Here is a 21,010-nt window from a genome sequence, read left to right as displayed (position 1 = left end):
CCGAGGACTTTTTTGTTTTTCTTTTGGCAACTCGAGAAAAATTTTCTACGAGTTAAACATAGCATAATTTTCCCCTTGTTAATAATTAGCAAGAAATTTGCGCCATGACAAAAAAGTCTCTGCATTTCAGACATAGATTAGCTAGGTTACTTTTTAACAACTGTAAGGTCAAAGAATACGATAAAAAGTTGATTTTGCCACAGTCACATTATCTCCTGTGTGTGGCTTTTTTTTCTTGAACATGAAACATTTAAAATTTATAGGCTTTATTTTTTTCTTGTTCTCTTTGACTGAATCCCTAGTCCTTCCCACAAAGCCTCAGGATGTAGGTAAGGAATTATCTTGTATATCATTAGGGAAAGACTACATTGGGGGAATTACTTTTCCTTGGCCTTTTAAATTTTTAACTACTTGTGGTTTTAGTTTTCTCTCTCTTTTCTTTATGTATGTATACTGGTCAGTAATTTTAAACAACATACAGATTTTCATTTTTATTTCATATTATCCAGTCTGCAGGGTGTTTGGACTCAAAAATGGACAGCAATTTATATAGGATAGAAAGTGTCTTTATATATAATTTGGACTTCAAAATAATTTCTTGTGCCAGGTATATTTATTCTAACAGAAGAACAATAGATACAGCCAGTATATACACATACACATATATAAAAACTTGCATACAATCTTTAAAAAATATTTGGCTGTCCAGCATGTCTCCCAACTAGATGGCAAATACCTTCAGGGTATATGAGACCCTTCCTGCTCCCTCCTTCGGCTCTCTGTTACACACCTACAGCAATAGACTATGCAAGGAGATGCCAATCTCGAGGAAAGGGTGATTTTCAAATTGTTTTATGTCCAAATGGGGAAACTTTGAAATTTTTTATCCAAAGGAAGGTCTTCTTAAATATTTCTGGCCAGAAAGATACATTCCTCTATCTTGTGTACATGAATGTAATTTGCTTTTTGTCAGTCCAGAAAACATACATACATATCGAATTAAGTAGGAACTGTATGGGCTGAGCAGGTTATATATATATATGTATTGAAAGTATATTTCTATATTATATATAATGTATGTAACACTGATTAATGAAAAATAGGCCATAAATTTGAAATAGAACAAGAAGGGGTAAATGGGAAGATTGGGAGGGGGAATGATTTAATAATATTATAATTTCAGAAAATAAATTTAAAAAATGAATGTAATTTGCACAAAACATCTAGCAGATCGCAGTGGTCCTGTGTCGTATCCTACTAGACAAACCCACGAGGTACCTGGTAGTGAGGGCAGTCACAGGCTTGATGAGATGCCAGTTCTTGAGGTCCTCCTCTTCTTTTTCCACATAACAGCCCATTTCAGATCCTGCTACTTTTGTCTATTTAATGGGTTTTATAACTATGTTTTCTTTCCTTTTTATTACTCCCAGCAAAACTCAGGCCCTGCTGTTTTTTTCAATAGAACAATCGTTATAGTCCCCTAATGATCCTACAATTATATTCCATCCAATTATTCTTCCTTCTTCCTACTTGACCAGTAGTTCTGATCACTTTCCATTTCTTGGACACTGAGGGAGGGTCCAGCACATAGGATGCTTCATTGCCTGGTGTTTAATGTATAAACATGATCATATTTCTATCTCATATAAAGATCTCAGTGGGCTACAATGGAAGCCCACATTTCTTGGTATTCATGCAAGATCCTCATAATTTAAACTCTAAAAGAGACCTCATTCTTCTTATGAAATGGATTGTGTTTCTCCAAATATGTCTCGAGGTTTCCTGCTGTTGTGTTTTTGCTCACATGTTTTCTCTACATTTAAGACTGGGAGCCGGGCGGTGGTGGCGCACGCCTTTAATCCCAGAACTCGGGAGGCCCAGGCAGGCGGATCTCTGTGAGTTCGAGGCCAGCCTGGTCTACAAGAGCTAGTTCCAGGACAGGAACCAAAAAGCTATGGAGAAACCCTGTCTCGAAAAATCAAAAAATTAATAAATAAATAAATGAAAAAAGAAAAAAAATACTGGGAATCTTACTCTCCCAGAATGATTTTGTGATTTTTAAAATACTTTTACAGTCTTAATTCATGTGGTACTCCTCCTAAATCTTTTCTGGTCCTTTCCTTAAGGATTACAAAGCATTCACGATGAATATTTATATTCTAAATTGTGTTTCAGTCATGTGAGTGCACAGGAAACTGAGGTTAAAGAAAGGTGTCTTTATTGATCATTGTTGATTGTTTCCTAGTGCCAAGAACAATATTTTATAAAAGACAAGCACCGTAAAATGTAGTCTATGTGGAAAACATAAATATTTTGTGATTTGAGAAGGAATCTGTGATTTTGGGCAAAGCTAGCGATCACATGACTAGCACTAAAAATTACCCTGGCTGCCACCAAGCATATTGCTATACCTTGCTTTGATGACATTACTGATCCACTAATCTTCATGTGACTCCTCTTGTAAATGATATATAAACGATAGACACATGAGATGGAAATAGCAAACCACTACTGGAAAATCTAAAATCTGCTCAGTTTTAGTTTAAATAAAAAAATTCACTTTATATTTCCTGAATACATACTCAGCTGTGATTAGGTTTCATATTTGCTGTGTGTGTGTGTATGTGTATGACTTCTACATTCCTTATTAAACATGTTAAAATTTTCCTACCATAAGTCTTTTATTTTATTTATTTATTTATTGGTTTTTCGAGACAGGGTTTCTCTGTAGCTTTGGTGCCTGTCCCGGAACTAGCTCTTGTAGACCAGGCTGGCCTTGAACTCACAGAGATCCACCTGCCTCTGCCTCCCAAGTGCTGGGATTAAAGGTGTGCGCCACCACCGTCCGGCCCATAAGTCTTTTATAGTTTCACACTTGAATAACCTGTAAATACATTTATTGGAAAAGTGTTAAAATATAAGAATATGGAATAACCTAACTATTCTTGCTTTTCAAATCCCTTCGAAGCTATCCAGAAATTCATCGAGGAGAACACAGCATACCTGTGAGTTGCTCTGGATTCCCTTTGGTTATGGGGCTTGCTCTACTGTTGTCTGACACATGCTAGGAAGGCAAATGCTTCTCAAAGATAATTGAATTAAATGGCAGCTGTATCAAGAGTAAATACATTATCCATTTCTATGAGCTATTTTTAGACCTAGCTAGAAATTCTGCAGAAGATCACTGTGTGTCCTCCGTGGACTGTTGCAGGACCATCATCACGGTTGCCCAGTATGTACAGGAAGCATCCTTTGATGAGGTGGATATGCTGGTGAAAGCCATGATGGCTTACAGGGATAGGTGCTTGGCTGATGGGACACTTCCGGAGTGTTCAAAAACAGCAGTAAGTAAACTGCGTGGGATTCTTATCCAAACAAGGTCTGAGAATGGTGCTCTAGACACATAGAGTTTCCTGTGTAGTGGAGTGGGCTTACGATAGCTAGGAGAAGTGGCCAGAACAGCCCCAATGCAGAGAACAAACAAAAGTGACATTATTAGACTGGATGCTTGAAACACTCAAGAGAAATGACTGGGCCAGCAGTCCTGAAAATGAGTTTTGCAGGACATCAGAGCATCTGGCTTCTCCATGAATGAGCATCTGGCTTCTCATCCCACTGCGGGAATTTTATATCATGGGATGAACAACGATAACCTCTATGAGGAAGAGCACAGTGTGGTTAATATCCTTAGGCATTTGTGGTCTCCTTTCTTCCTGTCACAGAATTAGGTAGCCAGCCTGTCCCAAATAGGGAATTTTAGAGGACACTTGAAATAAATATGCTTGAAGCTGAGACAAGGGAGAGCCTCCTCATTCCCAGAGACCACTTTCAACAAGCTTAAGGAGCACATGGTGATGTCTATTCTAGAACTGAAATGTAAGCATTGAAGAAATAGGACCAGGATGCTTGCTACAGGATGAAGTTTCTTAAAGTGTGGGATGATCGCCCAAGGCCATAGATAAAACCATTCTGTAGATAATCGTTGAAACGATAGCATTTACCCCAAAGACAGCGCTGTCCTTTGCGTCCCCTGAGCCTCCTCAGGAGGTGGAAAAGCTTTGCCAGGACAGAACGTTGTCATCTCCTCTGCTGTGCAGAATGAGGTCATCCAGGACATGATCTGTGCTGCGGAAGGACTGCCACAGAAGTACAATTGTTCTCACTGCTGCAGTAAAACCAGCCTTGCAAGGAGCCTCTGTTTCTTCTACAACAAAAAAGCTAACACAGGCTTTCTGCCCCCTTTCCCTACTCTGGATCCAGAAGAGAAATGCCAAGCTTACAAAAACAACAGTGGATCTTTTCTAAATCTGTAAGTTTAATTTTGGTATCAAAAGGATTTGTAGTATTGTTCTTATTATCTATTTTCTTTTTTAGTTTTAAATTCTTATTTTCCAACCATCTTCTGCTTTTCTCTATTTTTGCATGTCTGGATTCATTGAGGAATAGACTAATTTATGAGGTCATTATTCAATGCTTAATGTGTTGGTATCTGTACTCAGTGAGACTGTAGCCATAGACCCTGCTCTTAGGACTCTTACGTTAGCGCCCTCAATCCTCTGATGCTATGACCCTCAGCACAGAGGTATAGACACAGCATTTAACAGCTCAGACACATGAGGATGGAAGCATTTTCTTCCCAAAAGCAGTTGTATGTTTTACCTTGGGAAGACTTAATTTCTTTGCAATAATGATTGCAGAAGGAAAGTTTTTTTTTTGTAAAGTTATTGTGCTTTGAAACAATCACAAGTTTGTTTGAATTTAAGGAGGTATGGTCCTTGAATCCTGGATGTGGCGTGTTTAGACGGCTATTGTTCTTTAATATGGTAGCGAGGCAGGCTTCCCATGTCAGAAGGAGGGAGGAGAGGAGAATACACACAGCTCAGTGCTCAGGATGAGAACTGCCAAAGCCTTCCTTAAGTTGGAGTTAGCAGCTCTGAGGCCGAGGGCTGGAAACGGCTGGTTCTGGTGACTTGGTCACACTGCTTTTCACTGAACTTTCCGGCAATAGTTGGCCTTTCTTAACCTTCCCTTCATTTTTACAACTCGTTTTTCTTGCCTTCTTCTCCCCACCCCTTCCTTTTCCTTGTCAATCATCCTTCTCCTTCTCCCTTTCCCTTCTCTCTTTTAAAAACCTTTGTGTTTTATAGCTATATGTATGAGGTTGCCAGGAGAAACCCCTTTGTCTTCTCCCCTGTTCTTCTAACTGTGGCTGCTCGGTTCGAGGAGGCGGCGGCCACGTGTTGTGAGGAGCAGGAGAAAGCCACTTGCTTTCAGGCCAAGGTGGGTACCACGCTTGTTTCATCAAGGGGATGAAAATGACCAACGCCACAGCTCCAGATCTTTACTTAAAACTAAACATTACAGAAAGTATGTCTGCCATATTCAGTGTTATCTTACCACACTCACTGATGGTAAGTTCATTGGTCACCCACTGATAGAGTGCACCATTTACCCGAAGCCTATGAGAGACTTTCACCGATTGCCAGGGTTCCACTTTGGGTTTTGTTTTCCTTATAAATTGGCATAAAGCCCAAGTGTGGGAATGTCCAGGGTAAATGCTGACATGGTGCCTCTTGTCCATGACAAACTTTCTTTTGGCTTTATTCACAAGATGGAATCATGCCAGTAGTGGCAGCCATGTTCAGGGGACAGGCTGCAACAAGCCTTCTCTTACCAAGTGCAATGCTATCATCAGGAACACTAGCTCTCCACTTTTAATGTGCCATTAAAATCCACATTTTAAGATACACATTTCTCTCAACGTGGAAATTTACTAGGATAAAACTCCAAGTGTTTTCTGTAGCTGGAAATTTTCTAGAGTTGTTGATTTACATGTAATTAGAAACTATGAAAAAAGTGAGATTTGGCTCTAATTTCAACAGAATTTTCATTATCTTTCAGGCAACTCCTATCACACAATATTTAAAAGCATCCTCTTCTTACCAAGAAAATGTTTGTGGAGCCCTTAGAAAATTTGGACCCAAAGTCTTAAATTCTATGTGAGTTTCGTACTGTGTGTCTCGTATTTTCTTGCTTGTGGCACACAATTTTTTGGTTGTTGTTGTTTCTATTAAATAGCTGATGAGGTTTTTTTGTAAACTTCCTGGGTCTTAAGGGTTTGGGAATGATGAGCCTACATAGATAGCTCAAAACAAGGTCTTTAAGGTAAAATGAGAAAAGATATAGGGTTGAGAGGTTGCCAAGGGAAAGGAAGTTGTTCTGAGATGCATTTTGGGAAGTGTGTGTGATTTTTTTCTGTAAATGCCATGAGTTCACATGCTATAGAGTGTGCGATATTTTTTCTACATCTGCCATCAGCTCACATGGTATGTTTGACTGTAGTAAATATGGGACAGAGACTTTCTCATGTCATTTATAGTTGGAATCGAGAATTGGGGGTGGAGGTGGCAAAATGCCCAGCCTTCAACTTGCCAAGAGACCATAGAGACTATAACAATACCATCAGCAATTTGATAAGAGCATCTGTGCAAAAATCATTATATCAATTGTCTTTGATACTTATACAATTTGTGTTACATAAGAAAGGACCTTCTTCTTCATCTGTTGGCTATCAAATGATCTTAGTGGCCTATCAATGATCTTTCCAGAAACACTGCTGCATTCAGTAAAAAGTTCCCCAAGATTGGATTTAAGGACCTTTCTTCTATCTTAGAAGATGTTTCTTCCATGTATGATGAGTGCTGTGAAGGGGATGTTGTGCAGTGTGTCCGAAGACAGGTAAATTTCTATCAAAGAAGACAAGAAACTGATTATAATAGTTATTTTAACTTTATATTCTAATTATCACATGAAATTACTCATAGCTATGACATTCAGTGCAATATTGTGATGCACAATCTACTGTAGAATTTCTGAAATTATTTCTCCTATAGATACAAAATTTTGTTTTGACCAACATCTCCCCAATTCTTGTACCCACCCTGTTGTAGGAGGCTACTTGTTCCTTCCCAGCTGCTCAGACTCAAAATAACCACAAAGAAACTCTATTAATTGAATCACGTGTGGCCCAGTAGCTCTAGCTTCTCATCAGTTAGCTCTTCCATCTTAATTTAACCCATTTCTATTAAGGTGTGTATTACCACGAGGCTGTGGCTAATTGGGTAAAGTTTTGGTGTCTGTCTCCAGTGTGGCTACATGGTTTCTCCTTGACTCTGCCTCCTTTCTCCCAGCATTCAGTTTAGTTTTCCCCGCCTAGCTTGGCTCTGTCCTATCACAGGCCCCAGACAGCTTCCTTATTAACCAATGGTATTCACAGCATGCAGAGGGAAATCCCACATCACCACCCCAGCAGCATCTGGTACCCCTTAAAGTGTGTTTTTTTTTAAGGAATATACCAGTAAACATATTGCTGTAGAGTTGGAATTGTTCACACACTTTAAAGGCAACATAATCTCATTAAAAATACACATATTTAAAGTGTGTGCCCTGGGGCTTAAACACATGTCCTTATGCTCACAAGGAGAGTGCTTGATCACTGAGCCATCTCTCCAGCCCTCTGGCTGAAATGTAACTCCCCACCTCTTCCCCTTTTCAGGGGAGGTGTATAAGGACTCAGTTGTCTTTAAGGGGCTGGCCAGTGGGAGTTTGACCAGGATCCACTGGGCTATTTTTATCCCCCCCCCCCCGCTTTATGGGGGAAACAAGGGTGGGAGGGTGTAATAGGTGTGCATTGTATGGAATTCCCAAATAATCAATAAAAATATTAAGTTGGAAAAAATTTAAAAACTAAAACAAAACCTACAAATTTCTTCCTAGTTAAAATTAAGCTTTGTTGTGAAAGCTTTAACTATTTAAATAATTTCAATTTTAGGATTTGGGAAATATCTGCTTTAAATTAAGTAGGAGACAGAAAATGTCCTCCCAAATTATTTTATTCTCAAATGTAACCCAATTAAAGGGATGTCACTCGTAATTTATTCTTGTAGCATTTGGTTGTTTATGGAAATGTGGGTTTAATAATGTTAAATCTAATATACTAAATTAGTATAATAATTTAAATTTTTATGGCTTGTAGTTGAAATTAAGGGATCATATTGTATTTCAAATTTCCTCCTCTTTAATGTCTTTATGGAGAAATGGAAGAAATTAAATTGTCATTCACTGAAAATAGAAATAAATTCTCAGGAACTTAAAACGTGCTTTGCCTAGAACAATATTGGCTTCAGATGAGATATGAACACTGGAAATGTGGTATCAGCTCCTATTTCATTCTCACCTTGGCCTTGGAACTCATCTTGTTCTTTGTCCTCAGTCCACCGGAAGCATCCAGATAGGGGGATATATTGAGTTCAATCAGGAGACCTGAAGTGCCCAGAGAGTGTGGGATAGTTTGAAGGTGCAGGGAGTCTGGAGAGGGGATTGGGAGCCATTGGCTTTGAAAATTAGTCCTGTGTGACAAAGACAATCTGTTCAATTCTTTTCTCAGACAATATAGTTTGGTCACATTCTTTCCCTTCCCCCAACCTGATCTTCACCACCTCCGGACCCATCCAACTTTATGTTCTTTATTTCTCTCAGAAATAAACAAAAACAAACAAACAAACAAACAAAAGAAGCCAAAAGGCAATACGAAAACAAAATAAAAGGCACACACACTGATATATACACACCCACCCATACACACATGGATACACACACACACACATGCATGCACACACACACACACGTGCATGCACACATGCACACACACACGCGTGCATGCACACATGGAGTTCGTTTTGTGTTGACTAACAGCCACTCCTGAGCACAGAGTGTGCTCTGGAGTGTGATTGATTCACCCGGTGACACTTCACTGGAGAAAACTGATTTTCTCTCTCCCAGAAAGTATGAGTTGCAAAAGCTTTTTGGTTAGGGCTGGGACTTTGTGCTCCCTTTCCCTACCTAGGTCTGGAAGTCTCTGTTTTCTTGGAGTCATTTACCGCCTTTGGCTCTTATAGTTTTCCTATTTCCTCTTCCACACAGAACCATAAACCTTGAGAGGAAGGATCTGATAAGGACATCCCATTCAGGAGCCAGTGTTCCAAAGTCTCCCACTCTCTGCACGTTGGCCAGTAGTGAGTTTGTGTATTTGCCAACTATTGCAAGGGAGTTGACTATGGTGCACTGACCTACGGGTATAACAATAGGCCATTAGGAGTCATTTCAATGCTATATTCATTTTTACCAAAACAAATATAGTTGCAGGTTTTCCTCTAGGCTCATGGCCTGTCTAGTCTCAGGTTCTTGGTCACATTATTTCTATTTTAATGAATAAAGCTTGCCTGAAGATCAGAGTGCAAAGTCAGCCATACATGTCAGGCATTGGTGGCACACACCCTTAATCCGAGCAGCCACACTAGTTAGCCATAGAGGCCAGGTGGTGGTGGTGCACACTTTTAATCCCAGAACTAGAGAGGAATATAAGGTAGGATGAGATGGGAACTCACTCTCTTTCAGTCTGAAGCTTTTGTAGAGGTAAGAGCTCCCTAGTGTCTTGGCTGCTTGCTTTTCTGATCTTCAGCTTGAGCTCCAACATCTGTCTCTGTGTTTTATTATTGGTGATACAGGTCACTTTAGTAGTGTCAGGTTGGGCTCCGTCTCATGGAGGGGGCCTTAAATCCAATAAAAAGTGGTTGGTTGCTTGCATATCATCTGTGCTACTGTTGTACCAGTGTATCCTGCAGTCAGGTGACTTCTGTAGTTACGGGCTTTGTAACTGGGTGATATTGATGGTTGCGTTTCTCTCCTGGTAGAGTTCACAGTACCTTCCAGCACCATGAATACCAGTCAGCAGGGGTGAATCCAGCTGGGCACTAGCTAGATTTCGCCATGCTCAATGGCAGAAGTAAATGGTGTCTTCAGGAATATGGCCGTGGAAAGCAACCCACAGAACTGACAATAGCCTAGGTTTGGGGGAGATCTTTGGAACACCTTTGGCCAACAATTCAACAAGATGTAACCCGTTCATATTACTGGGGTTTTACTTGTTAGCCTAAGATGTCTAGTTGGGGCATTTTCTCCCTTGTTGTATGGTAGCCCCATTTAAATCCCTTTCATTCCTGTATAAATTTTAGGATACTTCTGTAGTAGTTGGTGTCACATGGATTTTTCAATAGGTCTTTAGTCTTAGTTGTCTCTTCCCATATTTTTTCCTCTCTTCCATCTTTCTCTTTCTGCCCTTCACCCTCCTCTTCATTGAATCCTCCTATTCTAGCTTCTCCTTTGTCCCCTTGTAAGACTATAGTTGATTTGCCTTTCCTTTTAAGATCCTCTCCTTCATTAAAAAGATTTATTTTATGTGTGTGTGTGTGTATGTGTGTGTGCATGTGCTTGCATGCATATATGCGTACCACATTTGTGCAAGTGCTTACATAACCCAGGGGGCTTTCGATCCTCTGGAACTGGAGTAACAGGCAGCTATGAGCCACCATGTGGTTGCTAGGAACAGAGCCTGGGTCCTCTGCAAGATCAGTCCATGTTCTTAACCTCTGATCTAGCCCTCTAGTCCCCAAACCAATATTTCATTCACTCATCAAATATCTGTGGGTTTTGCCACATCCTTGGAAAGATAGTTTTAGTTCCCAAGAGAACTAGATTAGATGAGATGTGTTGCTTTGACCTCAGTGGCCACCACAGAAAGCACAGACAACTCTCATGGGGCACAGCAATATTAGAAGATAAGGTACCAGTAAGACCAATGAGCTGTCAGTGGGTAAAGATACTTGCTTTTAAGGCCAAGAATCTGAGTTTTGTCCCTAGGACGCATATGGTGGAAAGAACCAACGTCCACAAATTGTCCTCTGTCTTCTATGTGTGTGCCATGACAGGCATGTGTCCCTACTTCCCTAGGACTCAGTAGATAAATACAGTTATTTTAAAGAAGTAAAGATTTCAATGTGTCAGAGAAGTGGGGAGAAAGTACTTAAAATACTAATACTTAACAATGAATGTAAGTTTATGATAGAGCCCCCACCACCACTTTTTTATGATTATAAGACCTAAAATCCTAAGGGAAGAAAAGTGTTGCACTAATGTGAAACTTCATGAATATTAAGCCAGTGTAGAATTTATGTGAATATTTTTTATCTAATCCGTTGATGGATGGGTGCTACCGTTATAGTAATGATTGGTTCTGTTGATAGGGTGGGTACTAATGTGATGTTTAGGGTTGGCTTTCTTAAACAGCCATTCTTTTACGAAGAAGAAGCCAGTCTGGAAGAACATCTGAGTGTCAAAACTTCTCTTGTCCTTATTCCATGCAGAGCCAGGTCATGAAACATATTTGTTCAAAACAAGATTTCATCTTGAACAAAATCAAAGAGTGCTGTGGAAAGGAAACAACAGAACGTGAAGCCTGCGTCATCAACACAAACAAAGAAGAGAAACCAGATGACTTATCTACCAGAGATCTCAGATTTACTGATGACGAAAATATATGTCAAGAACGAGATTCTAACCAGGACAGCTTCTTTACTGAGTACTATAACTCTCTATTGAAAGTTTAGAAGGCAAACAAAATTATCACATTTCTATTCTGGCTAATTTGGGTGGAGGGATTAGATACCATGTAATTCACTGTCATAAAACAATTTATAAAGATCATGGTTTGCAATTAGTTACACTGTTCAGTTAGAACAACAATGATATTGCAGTGATGGCTAATGTTTACTGAATGCTTTATATGTGTCATGCAATAGGCTAAATATCTAAATAATTCAGACTATTCATTTTAATTCTAAAATTTACATTTGATTGAATTGATAGAATAAGTACCATTGCCCCTGGTGTTTTGAATGAGCAAAATGCGAAATGATGGAGTTAAGTGGCTTGTTCAAGTTTCACAGGTAAAACCAACAGAGCAAGGAATTGACCCAAGGTTTCTGGTCTTAGGAAGTCATAGGCTAGACTGTCCAGCAATGTCACCCCACAGTTCCTAAGGGGAAGATTAGTGGACTGTAAGCCACAGGACTAAATCTGAATCTTATTTGTCACTAGGGCAAGTTAAACTATCTACTTTATTTGCTGTTAGTATTGATTTTTAAAGTCAGTGCAAAGTGGTGGTTTTCATTCAGGAATGTTCATATTTATATGTCCCTGTACTTGGTTCCTATTCATCCCATTCTTCCATCGCCTCTTCCTGTATCGTCTGACCTCCATTTTCTGCCCACCGTCTTCCCCCACAATCCTTCTCCTTCTGCTTTTAAATCATATGAATCTCATTGACCTCTGTTGAACTCTTCTAGTTACCTCTCTCTCTCTCTCTCTTTCTCTCTCTCTCTCTCTCTCTCTCTCTCTCTCTCCACACACACACACACACACACACACACACACACACACATTTAAATCTAGATTCTGTATTTACAGAAGCACACAGCACACAGTGTTTGTCCTTTTGAGTCAAGCTAATTTCTCTTACAATAATGATCCTCAGTTCCCCCTATTCCCTGCAAATGTCATGATTTTAATTTTTCCTTATGGATGAAGAAATGCCATTGTGTATGTATCATATTTTCTTATTCATCTGCTTGTGGCTCCATCTCTTAGCTATTGTGAGCAGCAGAGCAACTCAACACAGGTGTTCACACTTCTCTGTGGTCCATTGACTTAGAATCCTTCAGACACGACATAGTTTTGATACAACAGTATCATGTGTTGAGTTATTCTAAGAGTTATTTTTAAATAATTCCAACAATTTTATCCTCTCTGACAAGGAAAAAATGTTAGTCTGCAATATATTACAGAAATAATTTGTGTAAAATGTTCTATGAACAGATTAAATTCCAGAATTAGCTTTTTTTTTTTTTTTTGGTTTTTTTGAGACAGGGTTTCTCTGTGGCTTTGGAGCCTGTCCTGGAACTAGCTCTGTAGACTAGGCTGGTCTTGAACTCACAGAGATCTACCTGCCTCTGCCTCCCAAGTGCTGGGATTAAAGGCGTGCGCCACCATCGCCTGGCTAACCAGATTTAGCTTTGACAGCAGACATGGTATTAGATCTTACTAGATTCATTGAAAGCAGAGTTGAGTCTTTTGTTCTTTCTGTGAGTTCTAATATAATAAATGTTTTGCGCAGGTTTCTTCATGAATACTCCAGGAGACATACTGACTTTTCTACAACAGAGCTTCTAAGAATTGCTAAAGTGTACAAGGATCTCCTGGAAGATTGTTGCAGCAGAGAAAACCCAGCAAGTTGCTACCGTGATGCAGTAGGTCCCGTTGATATAGATTCCAAAATCCAAAAATAGGGATCATTTTTTATTAAAACTTTCTGATTATAATTATACAATACATATACAATATATGTTCTGTAGAATTATTATTATATTGTGCTAAATATTTTCTTTCATATTTCTTTTTTTTGTATTTTCATATGTCTTAAATAATATCGAAAAAGTACATTTCTTGGAAAATGCTTGGACCTGTTAGTATAACAGGAAACTTTCCATTTTATACTACACGGTGCTATATTTGTTTCCTCTTGTGGCCAAACAGCTAGCGACTTAAACAACAGAGATTTATTCTTCTGCCCAGAATGTCAGTGTATGAAATAGCAGTGTGGGGCTCAATTCAAGTGGTAAAGTGGCTGTGTTCCCTGCACAGGTCCCAGGGAGCATCGCCTCCCAGCTCCCAGCATAGAAAACCTTTCCCTCCCTAAGCTTGGTGCTCTGTCGTAAAGATGCGCACTCACTGTCCACCTGCTCTCCCGCGGTGTGTGGGCCCTGGCATGTTTGGAGCGTGTCTGCAGTTCTGCACGTGATTCGTAGAGGGGAATCTAGTCCGCATTTCCCTGAATATTTGTAGGATAGAGCATCAGTTGAGGGGGTAACGGGGTCAAAATATGCAGACTTTTAAAACCATTTGACATAAACTGCTGTTAACTTCTAGAAGATTTTTCCCCCCCGAGTTGAGTCGCAGAGCACTGCCTGCGTGTGTTTGCTTCAGCATCGCCGTTGCCCGCATTTCACATGCAGATCTGACGTCATAGATTCATGTGCAAAAAGTGGTTGTGTTTTAGGTATTTGCTTGATTTTAAAAATTATATCAAAAATTTCCTATACAAAAAGTGGATATGAAAAAAAATTAAAAGAAAAAAAAGAAAACAAGTGGATATGATCAAAAGTTTATGAAATTTTCAGCTAAAAAATTCATTTAAGTTTTGATATATTAGTTTAAATTTTATATAAAAATTTGTTTTTGTTTGTTTCTTGTTTTCATTTTGAAAGGAATAACTTTCCATTTCTCTTCATATACTTATAAAATATAACTCCATATATTAAAGAAGTATCTGGCAATTTTTCACAATTCCTTTGTTATATACTACTTTTGTTTTATTTTATATTTTTCTTCCACATACTGTGAAAATCAGTGTATAATCATTTAAATCTAGGCAATGTAATAAGAAAAAAGTTTTATTTTATTTTTTTAAGAAAAAAGTTTTTTAGAATTGTCCTTTATGCTCTGACACCATCATTAGCAAGCTATTCTGCTGCTCATCTGAGGATGAATCACGGTACCAGGAAATTCTCACTTTTCAGTGGAGACACATTTGTCTCCCTGTGTCCACGGGTTGCAGTGCGGTTCTCTCTCATACCCCCATGAAAATGCTCAATTTATGCCGTGACAAAAAATGTCCATATAATTGAAGACAACTATGGGAGGCTTTAAACGTTAAACCTAGGTGACAGGAAAAGACACAAATGTAGACAAAGACACCTACAATCTTCAACAGCAAAGTTGTTAGCTGGGTCACCCTCAGAAAGCTGATTACGTCCACAAGCTACATTCCTTTACTAATGATGCAGAGAACAATTTCTCTGGCCGCTCACAGATGAGGATCAAGAACAGATATTGCCAAGATAAAATTCAAATTTTGCCATGTAATTCCTAAATCTCTAAAAAGGATGAGATATTTGAATCATTTACCTGTGATTGAATAGCTAAAATTCTTTCTGTTTGGTGAAAAGTACATAGTAATTAGAGTTTGGATGTAATCTGTAAACAAGCTGACCTGCCACTTGGTCCAGTTTTAGATGAAATGCTTGCAATGATGATAGCTTTTAATTTCCAGGAGGATAAATTCAATGAGACGACCAAGAAAAGCGTTGCAATGGTTCAACAAGAATGCAAACACTTCCAGGAGCTGGATAAGGACGCCTTGAAACTCCAGTAGGTTTCCTGCATCACTGGGCTAACACTCTTTCGAATATAGAATATTAGGTCAGTCCTTCAGTTATGCAATTCATCAACTCCGAGAAGGAACAAGAACATAAAACTCAAGAATTCACACTGAGTCTTTATGTGAGTCCTTGAGCAGAAATGAGGCCACAAATGAAAGAAATGTTAGATTCTAGACACAGTGTTCCTGTAACGCTTTAGTATCTGTGAACTTAGATTTCTCCCCTTCAAATCAGGATTCCTGGATTCTGTCCTGTGTGAGAGGAGAATGGATAAAACTTCAGGTGGCTACTGTTTTCTGGGAAACCAATGATTAGCTTAGAATAACGGAATTATCAGTGGATTTGCTTAGCATTGTAATATTTACCCTTTTGGTGCTTTTATGAGAATTCAAGAATAATATGCAATTCATTTAGTTTTAAAAATAATGATCATGCTAGCATTGGATTTGTTAAAGTTCAGCCTCTTCAATTCAAGCGTGATTTCATTATTCCTGTAAAGTTGTTCTTAGCTATGATGTCAACCTCAGTCCACTTCAGGTCCTTAGCTGTCTTTATCTTGTTCCTAACACGTTTGCCAAATGCTCCTTTTAGATTTTTTACTTAAACAAACAACACCTATTATTTATCAACACAACCTATTTCAAGAACTTTACTTGCTGGCCAAGGCCATTACTGCCCAGGATGTTCTATACGGCCTGGGGAATCACAATATTTTGGTGTTGAATGTTCCTATCTCTCATGGGTTTGGTTGATCTGGAGTGCAGTAGCTATTTGAGGAAGAACAGTTATCTGCCATCATCCAGAACCAAAACGGTGTGTTTTCTTTCAGTTACCTTGTCAAGTTCACCAAGATAGCTCCCCAGCTCTCCATGGAAGAACTGAACTCCCTCAGTGAGGGAATGATGGCCACGTTGACAACCTGCTGCACCCTAAGTGAAGAGTTTTCCTGCGTTGATGACTTGGTGAGTATGGCCCATGTACCTGATTCTTCTTTTTGTAGTTTGTGGTTCTTAAAGTGTCTCTACACCATTGCCCCCCACTCCCTTTCAAATTCATGACCTCTTTTTCTTTAATTATTGTTGTTTCACACACATACACAAGGATAAATGTATAAATAAAACCTGACGAGTCTGTTCAGTGTTACTTGGATGCAATGCTTCTAGGTTTGATCATTTTTCGTAAGTTAACTAATTAAGGGGACTCACCCCTGGGGAAGACTAATTCTTCCTCTCTCCCCAGATGTCAACTGCTTGTAGGTCTGGAGGAGGGGCCAACGAGATTTCACTCCCATCCACATTAACATGTCTACTGGGGTTCTGTCTATTATCTGTTCCTGTTTTTGAGACAATCTCCTGTCAAGTCTTAGCCAGCCTAGAATTTACTAATTAGACCAGGCTGCTCCCAAGTTGTGGTGATCCTCCTGCCTCTGACCCTTGGGTGCTGGGATTGCAGATTTGGTACTTGACTTTTCTTACCTGCTCCTTCCTCGTTGATTAATATGAGATCTCTACTCTTCTCTGTTGTTTTCAACGTTGTCCAAGTAAGAAAGATCACTTTCTTTTTTGGTCCACCATTTGAATTCCTGAATATCAGAAGAGAAGGTTCTAAGTTGTTTTCAAGGATTCTTCTTTTAGTTCTTATATATGCTAGGCAGGCTACCTCTGCACTACACCCCAAACAAGAAACCCTACCATTTTAAATAGTGTTACAGTGTTTGCAATTTGCCCCCAAAGGAAGAGTTCAGAAAAAAAATGCTGCTTTGTGCCTAGTCTTTTCGGAATGGGGCGGAGAGTACCCAGGAGGGGAATATACCCAGAAACCATGTTTGCTTGTCACTTTGAAGTGGCTGTTCAAGAGTCCCTCTACACAGTAGAAACTTTGTGTATATAACTTGAAAAAATTAATCTGTGGGTATTTAATTGCTATAGGTTGAATTTCTGTAGTATTACCATTTAGCCTTTCAATTCTTGCAACACAGTACAACGGCATAGTCTCGCGAGTACCCATGTTTTCCTAAGCAAGGTTGCCAGTGATTTCAGTACTAGCTGTTCATCTACCCATATGTAGTTTTTTAAGTGTCCTTGGAGTTTTTAAATCATATCCGCATTCCACTTCTCACGGGTATAGGCAGAATTAGTTCTCGGAGATTTATGTGGCGTCAATGAAAATCGAACTATCAATCCCGCTGTGGACCACTGCTGCAGCGCCGACTTCGCCTTCAGAAGGCATTGCTTTTTGCATCTGGAAGCAGATACCACCTATGCGCTCCCATCGGTCTCTGCGCTTATACCAGCTTTGCGTGCAGACTGGTGTCAAGCTCATAAGGAGGACGAGGACTTTCAGAGTAAGAAACACAGGTACGAACTCCCTCGCAGCCCCTTCCTGCACCCCGAAGGTATATCTGACTCAGAAACATTCGTACGAAGGCTGGGCTGATCCAATTTGTGTTGTGCAACAAACCGTTTAGTCTCCTAGCCACAAAACAAAATGGCGTATTTGCTACTATTGTTTATAAACATCTAGCTTTCTTCTTCTCTTACTGGAAATTTGGAGCGTCTTTCCACCAGGCTGGGATTTGGAAAGAAGGGTCAGGCAGTGAGCCAGAGAGCTACCGGACAGGTGCAAATGAAGTGGATTCTTTTTCCTTTTAGGAGAGGAAGATGTGAATACTTAAAAATGTTAGTATATTTATTTAGTAATTTGTGTATGCATGCGTGCACACACGAATGAGCACATGCCACCTCACGCACCACCACGTACACAAGTTGAGAGGTCAGAGGACAGCTTGGAGTGGTTGATTTTTCTCCTTCCGTCCTGTGGGTCCTGGGACAGAACTCAGCTTGTCTGCCATGGTGGCAGGCACCTTTACCCAATGAGCTACTTCACCATCTCCCATGATAAGGAGTTTTGTCTTGAGAATTTCAGTGTTTTAAAACAGGAGAGACACAAAGGGGCAGGGATTTTCCTTTTATTCTCTCAGGTACTGTTTAAATGCCAAGAATAAAGACCACTGATTTTGGATGCAGACACTTATCTGGACCAAGTGTAATAGAAACAGCATTAGCTGAGGGAAGGGAATTGATATAGACATGAATCTTCTAGCAGATCTACTATGTTCAATAAGGTCCACTTTTTTTTGTTTGTGACTATATAGTTTCCCAAGAGTCCATTCTATGAATTAGGAAGAAAGTTCCATAAGACCCTTGCAGAAATGGAATTTTTGAACTTTTACACTCATGAATTTGAACCTAGGACATGTGTGTTTCTATAACGAACACTTGGAAGAAGCAGGGTTGCAGAGAGGAGTCATTGACTGATTCTGTTGGGTGTCTGTGAGCACAGGTTTATCATCAACTTAGTGAAGTGGATGCCAGAGATCACGGCTGAGGAGCGTCTGTGTTTGTTCACAAAGTTCAGTGCCACCCGGGAGAAGTGCAGCGACGTGCAGGAGCCTGAAGCTTGCTTCCGTTCAGAGGTTTGCTCTTTTCCCACTGAAATTCTATTGGTGTTTCAGGAAGGATGAACAAAATAGAATTTCCTACTGGTTCTTGCTCTTCTCTGTCAAGTCTGAGACCCTTGGGTTTGAGAGCAGTTATCACCAAACTGAAGTTTAGATGTCCACAGTAGGAACTCCAGTGTAACAAAACCGTCAGGCAAACTTGGTTCCCATCCTTGCCGTCGTTTCTGTATATTTAGACAAAATTGCATCCGTCCTCTGTAAATACCTGTGCTAGACTTACACCATTGCTTCTAACTCCTCAACCCTCTCTTGTCATCAGTAAAATGGAGTCAAAATGACTTGCCAAGGAATTCATTGCCAGCTGGGAAAGGAGAAGGGCAATGGTACTAGGAAAGGAAGGCTTTTAAGGTGGCTGCTTGCTCTTTCTGGATCTTTCCAAGGTCACTCAGTTGACATCATTTGGAGAGTTGAGGGTAAGGAAGTTGGGGAGATCAGGGAGCTGGTTCTGCTCCTCTTACTACTGTGGCATCTGCAGAACCTGCCATGGTGAAACCCTAGTACCTGAGAGTGTCAGCCCCAGCTGGTGACTCTGGGGAGCATGAGATGAAATCTTTAACTTTCTTTCTTATTATTTCTTTCCCAGCAGCTCCTGGTGTATTTTGCAGCTATGTGCACTCATGCATGCTCATGCACACACATGCACACTCATGAACACTTGTAGACACACATCTTAGACACATATTTCATCCTGCTTGAGAGTCTTCTACTTTGCTGACTGACTTAATCTTTGAAAACACAATAAAATTATGATCTATATAAGTAAAAAGTTGATTAAAAGTAAAAGAAAAATATCAATTAAATTTAAAAAAATTATGCGTTTGCTAAAATATTGTTTCTTTAGAGGACACTGACCTCTATCTAGCATTTGCCCAAGTGCATCCTTAAGGGCTGTCTAAAAAGATAGATGAATTCATTTGTAGGACATAAAAAGACTTCAGTGTCTTTACTCAAGGTTACTCGAAGAATGTTTTCTCTCTGTCTTCCTTCCCCCTCCCCCTTCTTGTGTGTGCATGATTTATATCTTCATTCAAAATTCAGATAAGTGTGCTTCCCTAAACACGACTATCTCAAACTTTTCTTCCTATGATTTTATCTCTTTTTTTTTTCCCTCCCAGGGCTCAAATATTGGTAATGAAAGTGGAGCTGCTAATAAAAAAAGATAAAACACCAGAGGTAAACATTTCTATCTCATTCAAATATTAAAGCTTGATGTGATACTTGGCTTCCATGGCTTATTCCTTCCAGTGTGTCAAACATCTGTTTCTGACTTAGTCCATACACTAAGGAGCTTATAGTAGCCAGTTCAGATCCTCGTGCGTTTCTCTAGATGACAATTCTTATTTTCAGGGCAGGAATACTGCATCATGCCAGGACTGTTCAGGTTCTGAATAACCCAAAGGCCCCCAAGTCTCTGCTTTTCTGCATTCTTTTGTCTGAATCCGAAAAGAGAGACAGTTGAGTCCCTGGAAAGGTAACCCTGGTGAGGCAACACATTCCTGTAATCACAGCTCTTGGGATGCTCAGACAATAGGATGGCTGCAAGTTCTAGGCTGGCCTGGGCTACACAGTGAGCTCCAGGCTAGCCAGGACTGTAGAGGAACAGAGTCTCAAAGGGCTAAGGTGGGGAAGGGGCAGAAAAGTGTCAACTTCTCAGGAAGAACTAGACAGACAACCTCTGTAACCTTCCAAAAGTCTCCTTTGAGAGTCTCATTGAAAATTGTTGTGCTGAGGCGTGGTTAACATCTCAACAGAGAGCCTTGTAAACAAACACATGTTTGTGATTTCAAAGAATATTCATAAAGGATGCTCCTTTCTTATTAAATATATGACTATTGCCTGAGTTCGGATTCTTTCACTGTATATATATATATATATATATATATATATATATATATATGTATATATATATTTTTTTCTTTTCAGCTGGTACACGTTCCCTCTCCATCCCATTACGAGGTTCAGCTCTGAAGAAGAATGGAATAGAAGATTCTATAACCCTTACTTGGATCATGTTACTACAAAAAGCAATAAAATAAAAGCATCACGGCACCTGTCAGACCAATGTCATCTATCAACCTGATCACAAAATTAATCGGTTGTGTTGCAGTCGGCAAAGTGATTGCTTCATGTCCTAGTTTGGTTCCTGTTACTGTGACAGACACCGAAGACAGGAAGTGACTTGGGAAAGAAAAGGCTTATTTTACCTTAAAAGTCCTTCATCAAGGGAAGTCAAGGCAGGAACTAATAGAGACAGGAGCCTGGAGGCAGGAATTGAAGTAGTCATGCAGGAACGGTCTTACTGTGTTACTCCCAGGCT

At 39.7% G+C, this 21,010-nt stretch overlaps 1 protein-coding gene across 1 annotated transcript; it reads left to right on the top strand.

Moving 5' to 3' along the window:
• The first annotated feature begins 202 nt into the window (after window positions 1–202).
• On the top strand, window positions 203–20,749 carry Afm (afamin). The gene is made up of 15 exons (XM_041671511.1): window positions 203–329; window positions 2,969–3,005; window positions 3,212–3,344; window positions 4,098–4,309; window positions 5,148–5,280; window positions 5,902–5,999; window positions 6,609–6,738; window positions 11,262–11,476; window positions 13,070–13,202; window positions 15,065–15,162; window positions 16,003–16,135; window positions 17,301–17,530; window positions 18,516–18,648; window positions 19,809–19,866; window positions 20,617–20,749. Exons 1-14 carry the CDS (start codon window positions 242–244, stop codon window positions 19,854–19,856), a joined length of 1,821 nt encoding a protein of 606 aa, XP_041527445.1. The 5' UTR covers window positions 203–241; the 3' UTR covers window positions 19,857–19,866; window positions 20,617–20,749.
• The last annotated feature ends 261 nt before the right edge of the window (window positions 20,750–21,010 follow it).

Source organism: Microtus oregoni, unplaced genomic scaffold, assembly GCF_018167655.1.
Source record: "Microtus oregoni isolate MIOR12 unplaced genomic scaffold, Mior012 000021F_ref0000039, whole genome shotgun sequence".
Classification (NCBI taxonomy): domain Eukaryota; kingdom Metazoa; phylum Chordata; class Mammalia; order Rodentia; family Cricetidae; genus Microtus; species Microtus oregoni.
Note: the sequence above shows the minus strand (reverse complement) of the source record. Positions and strands in the feature narration are given on the sequence as shown.

What these genes read in the sequence shown, in the direction of transcription:
- Afm (XM_041671511.1), top strand. Translation starts at nt 242, where the DNA reads ATGAAACATTTAAAATTTATAGGCTTTATTTTTTTCTTGTTCTCTTTG. An exon ending in AGTGGATCTTTTCTAAATCT is followed by an intron (nt 4,310 to 5,147) that starts GTAAGTTTAATT and finishes TGTGTTTTATAG; the next exon opens with CTATATGTATGAGGTTGCCA. An exon ending in TTTCCTGCGTTGATGACTTG is followed by an intron (nt 16,136 to 17,300) that starts GTGAGTATGGCC and finishes TCACGGGTATAG; the next exon opens with GCAGAATTAGTTCTCGGAGA.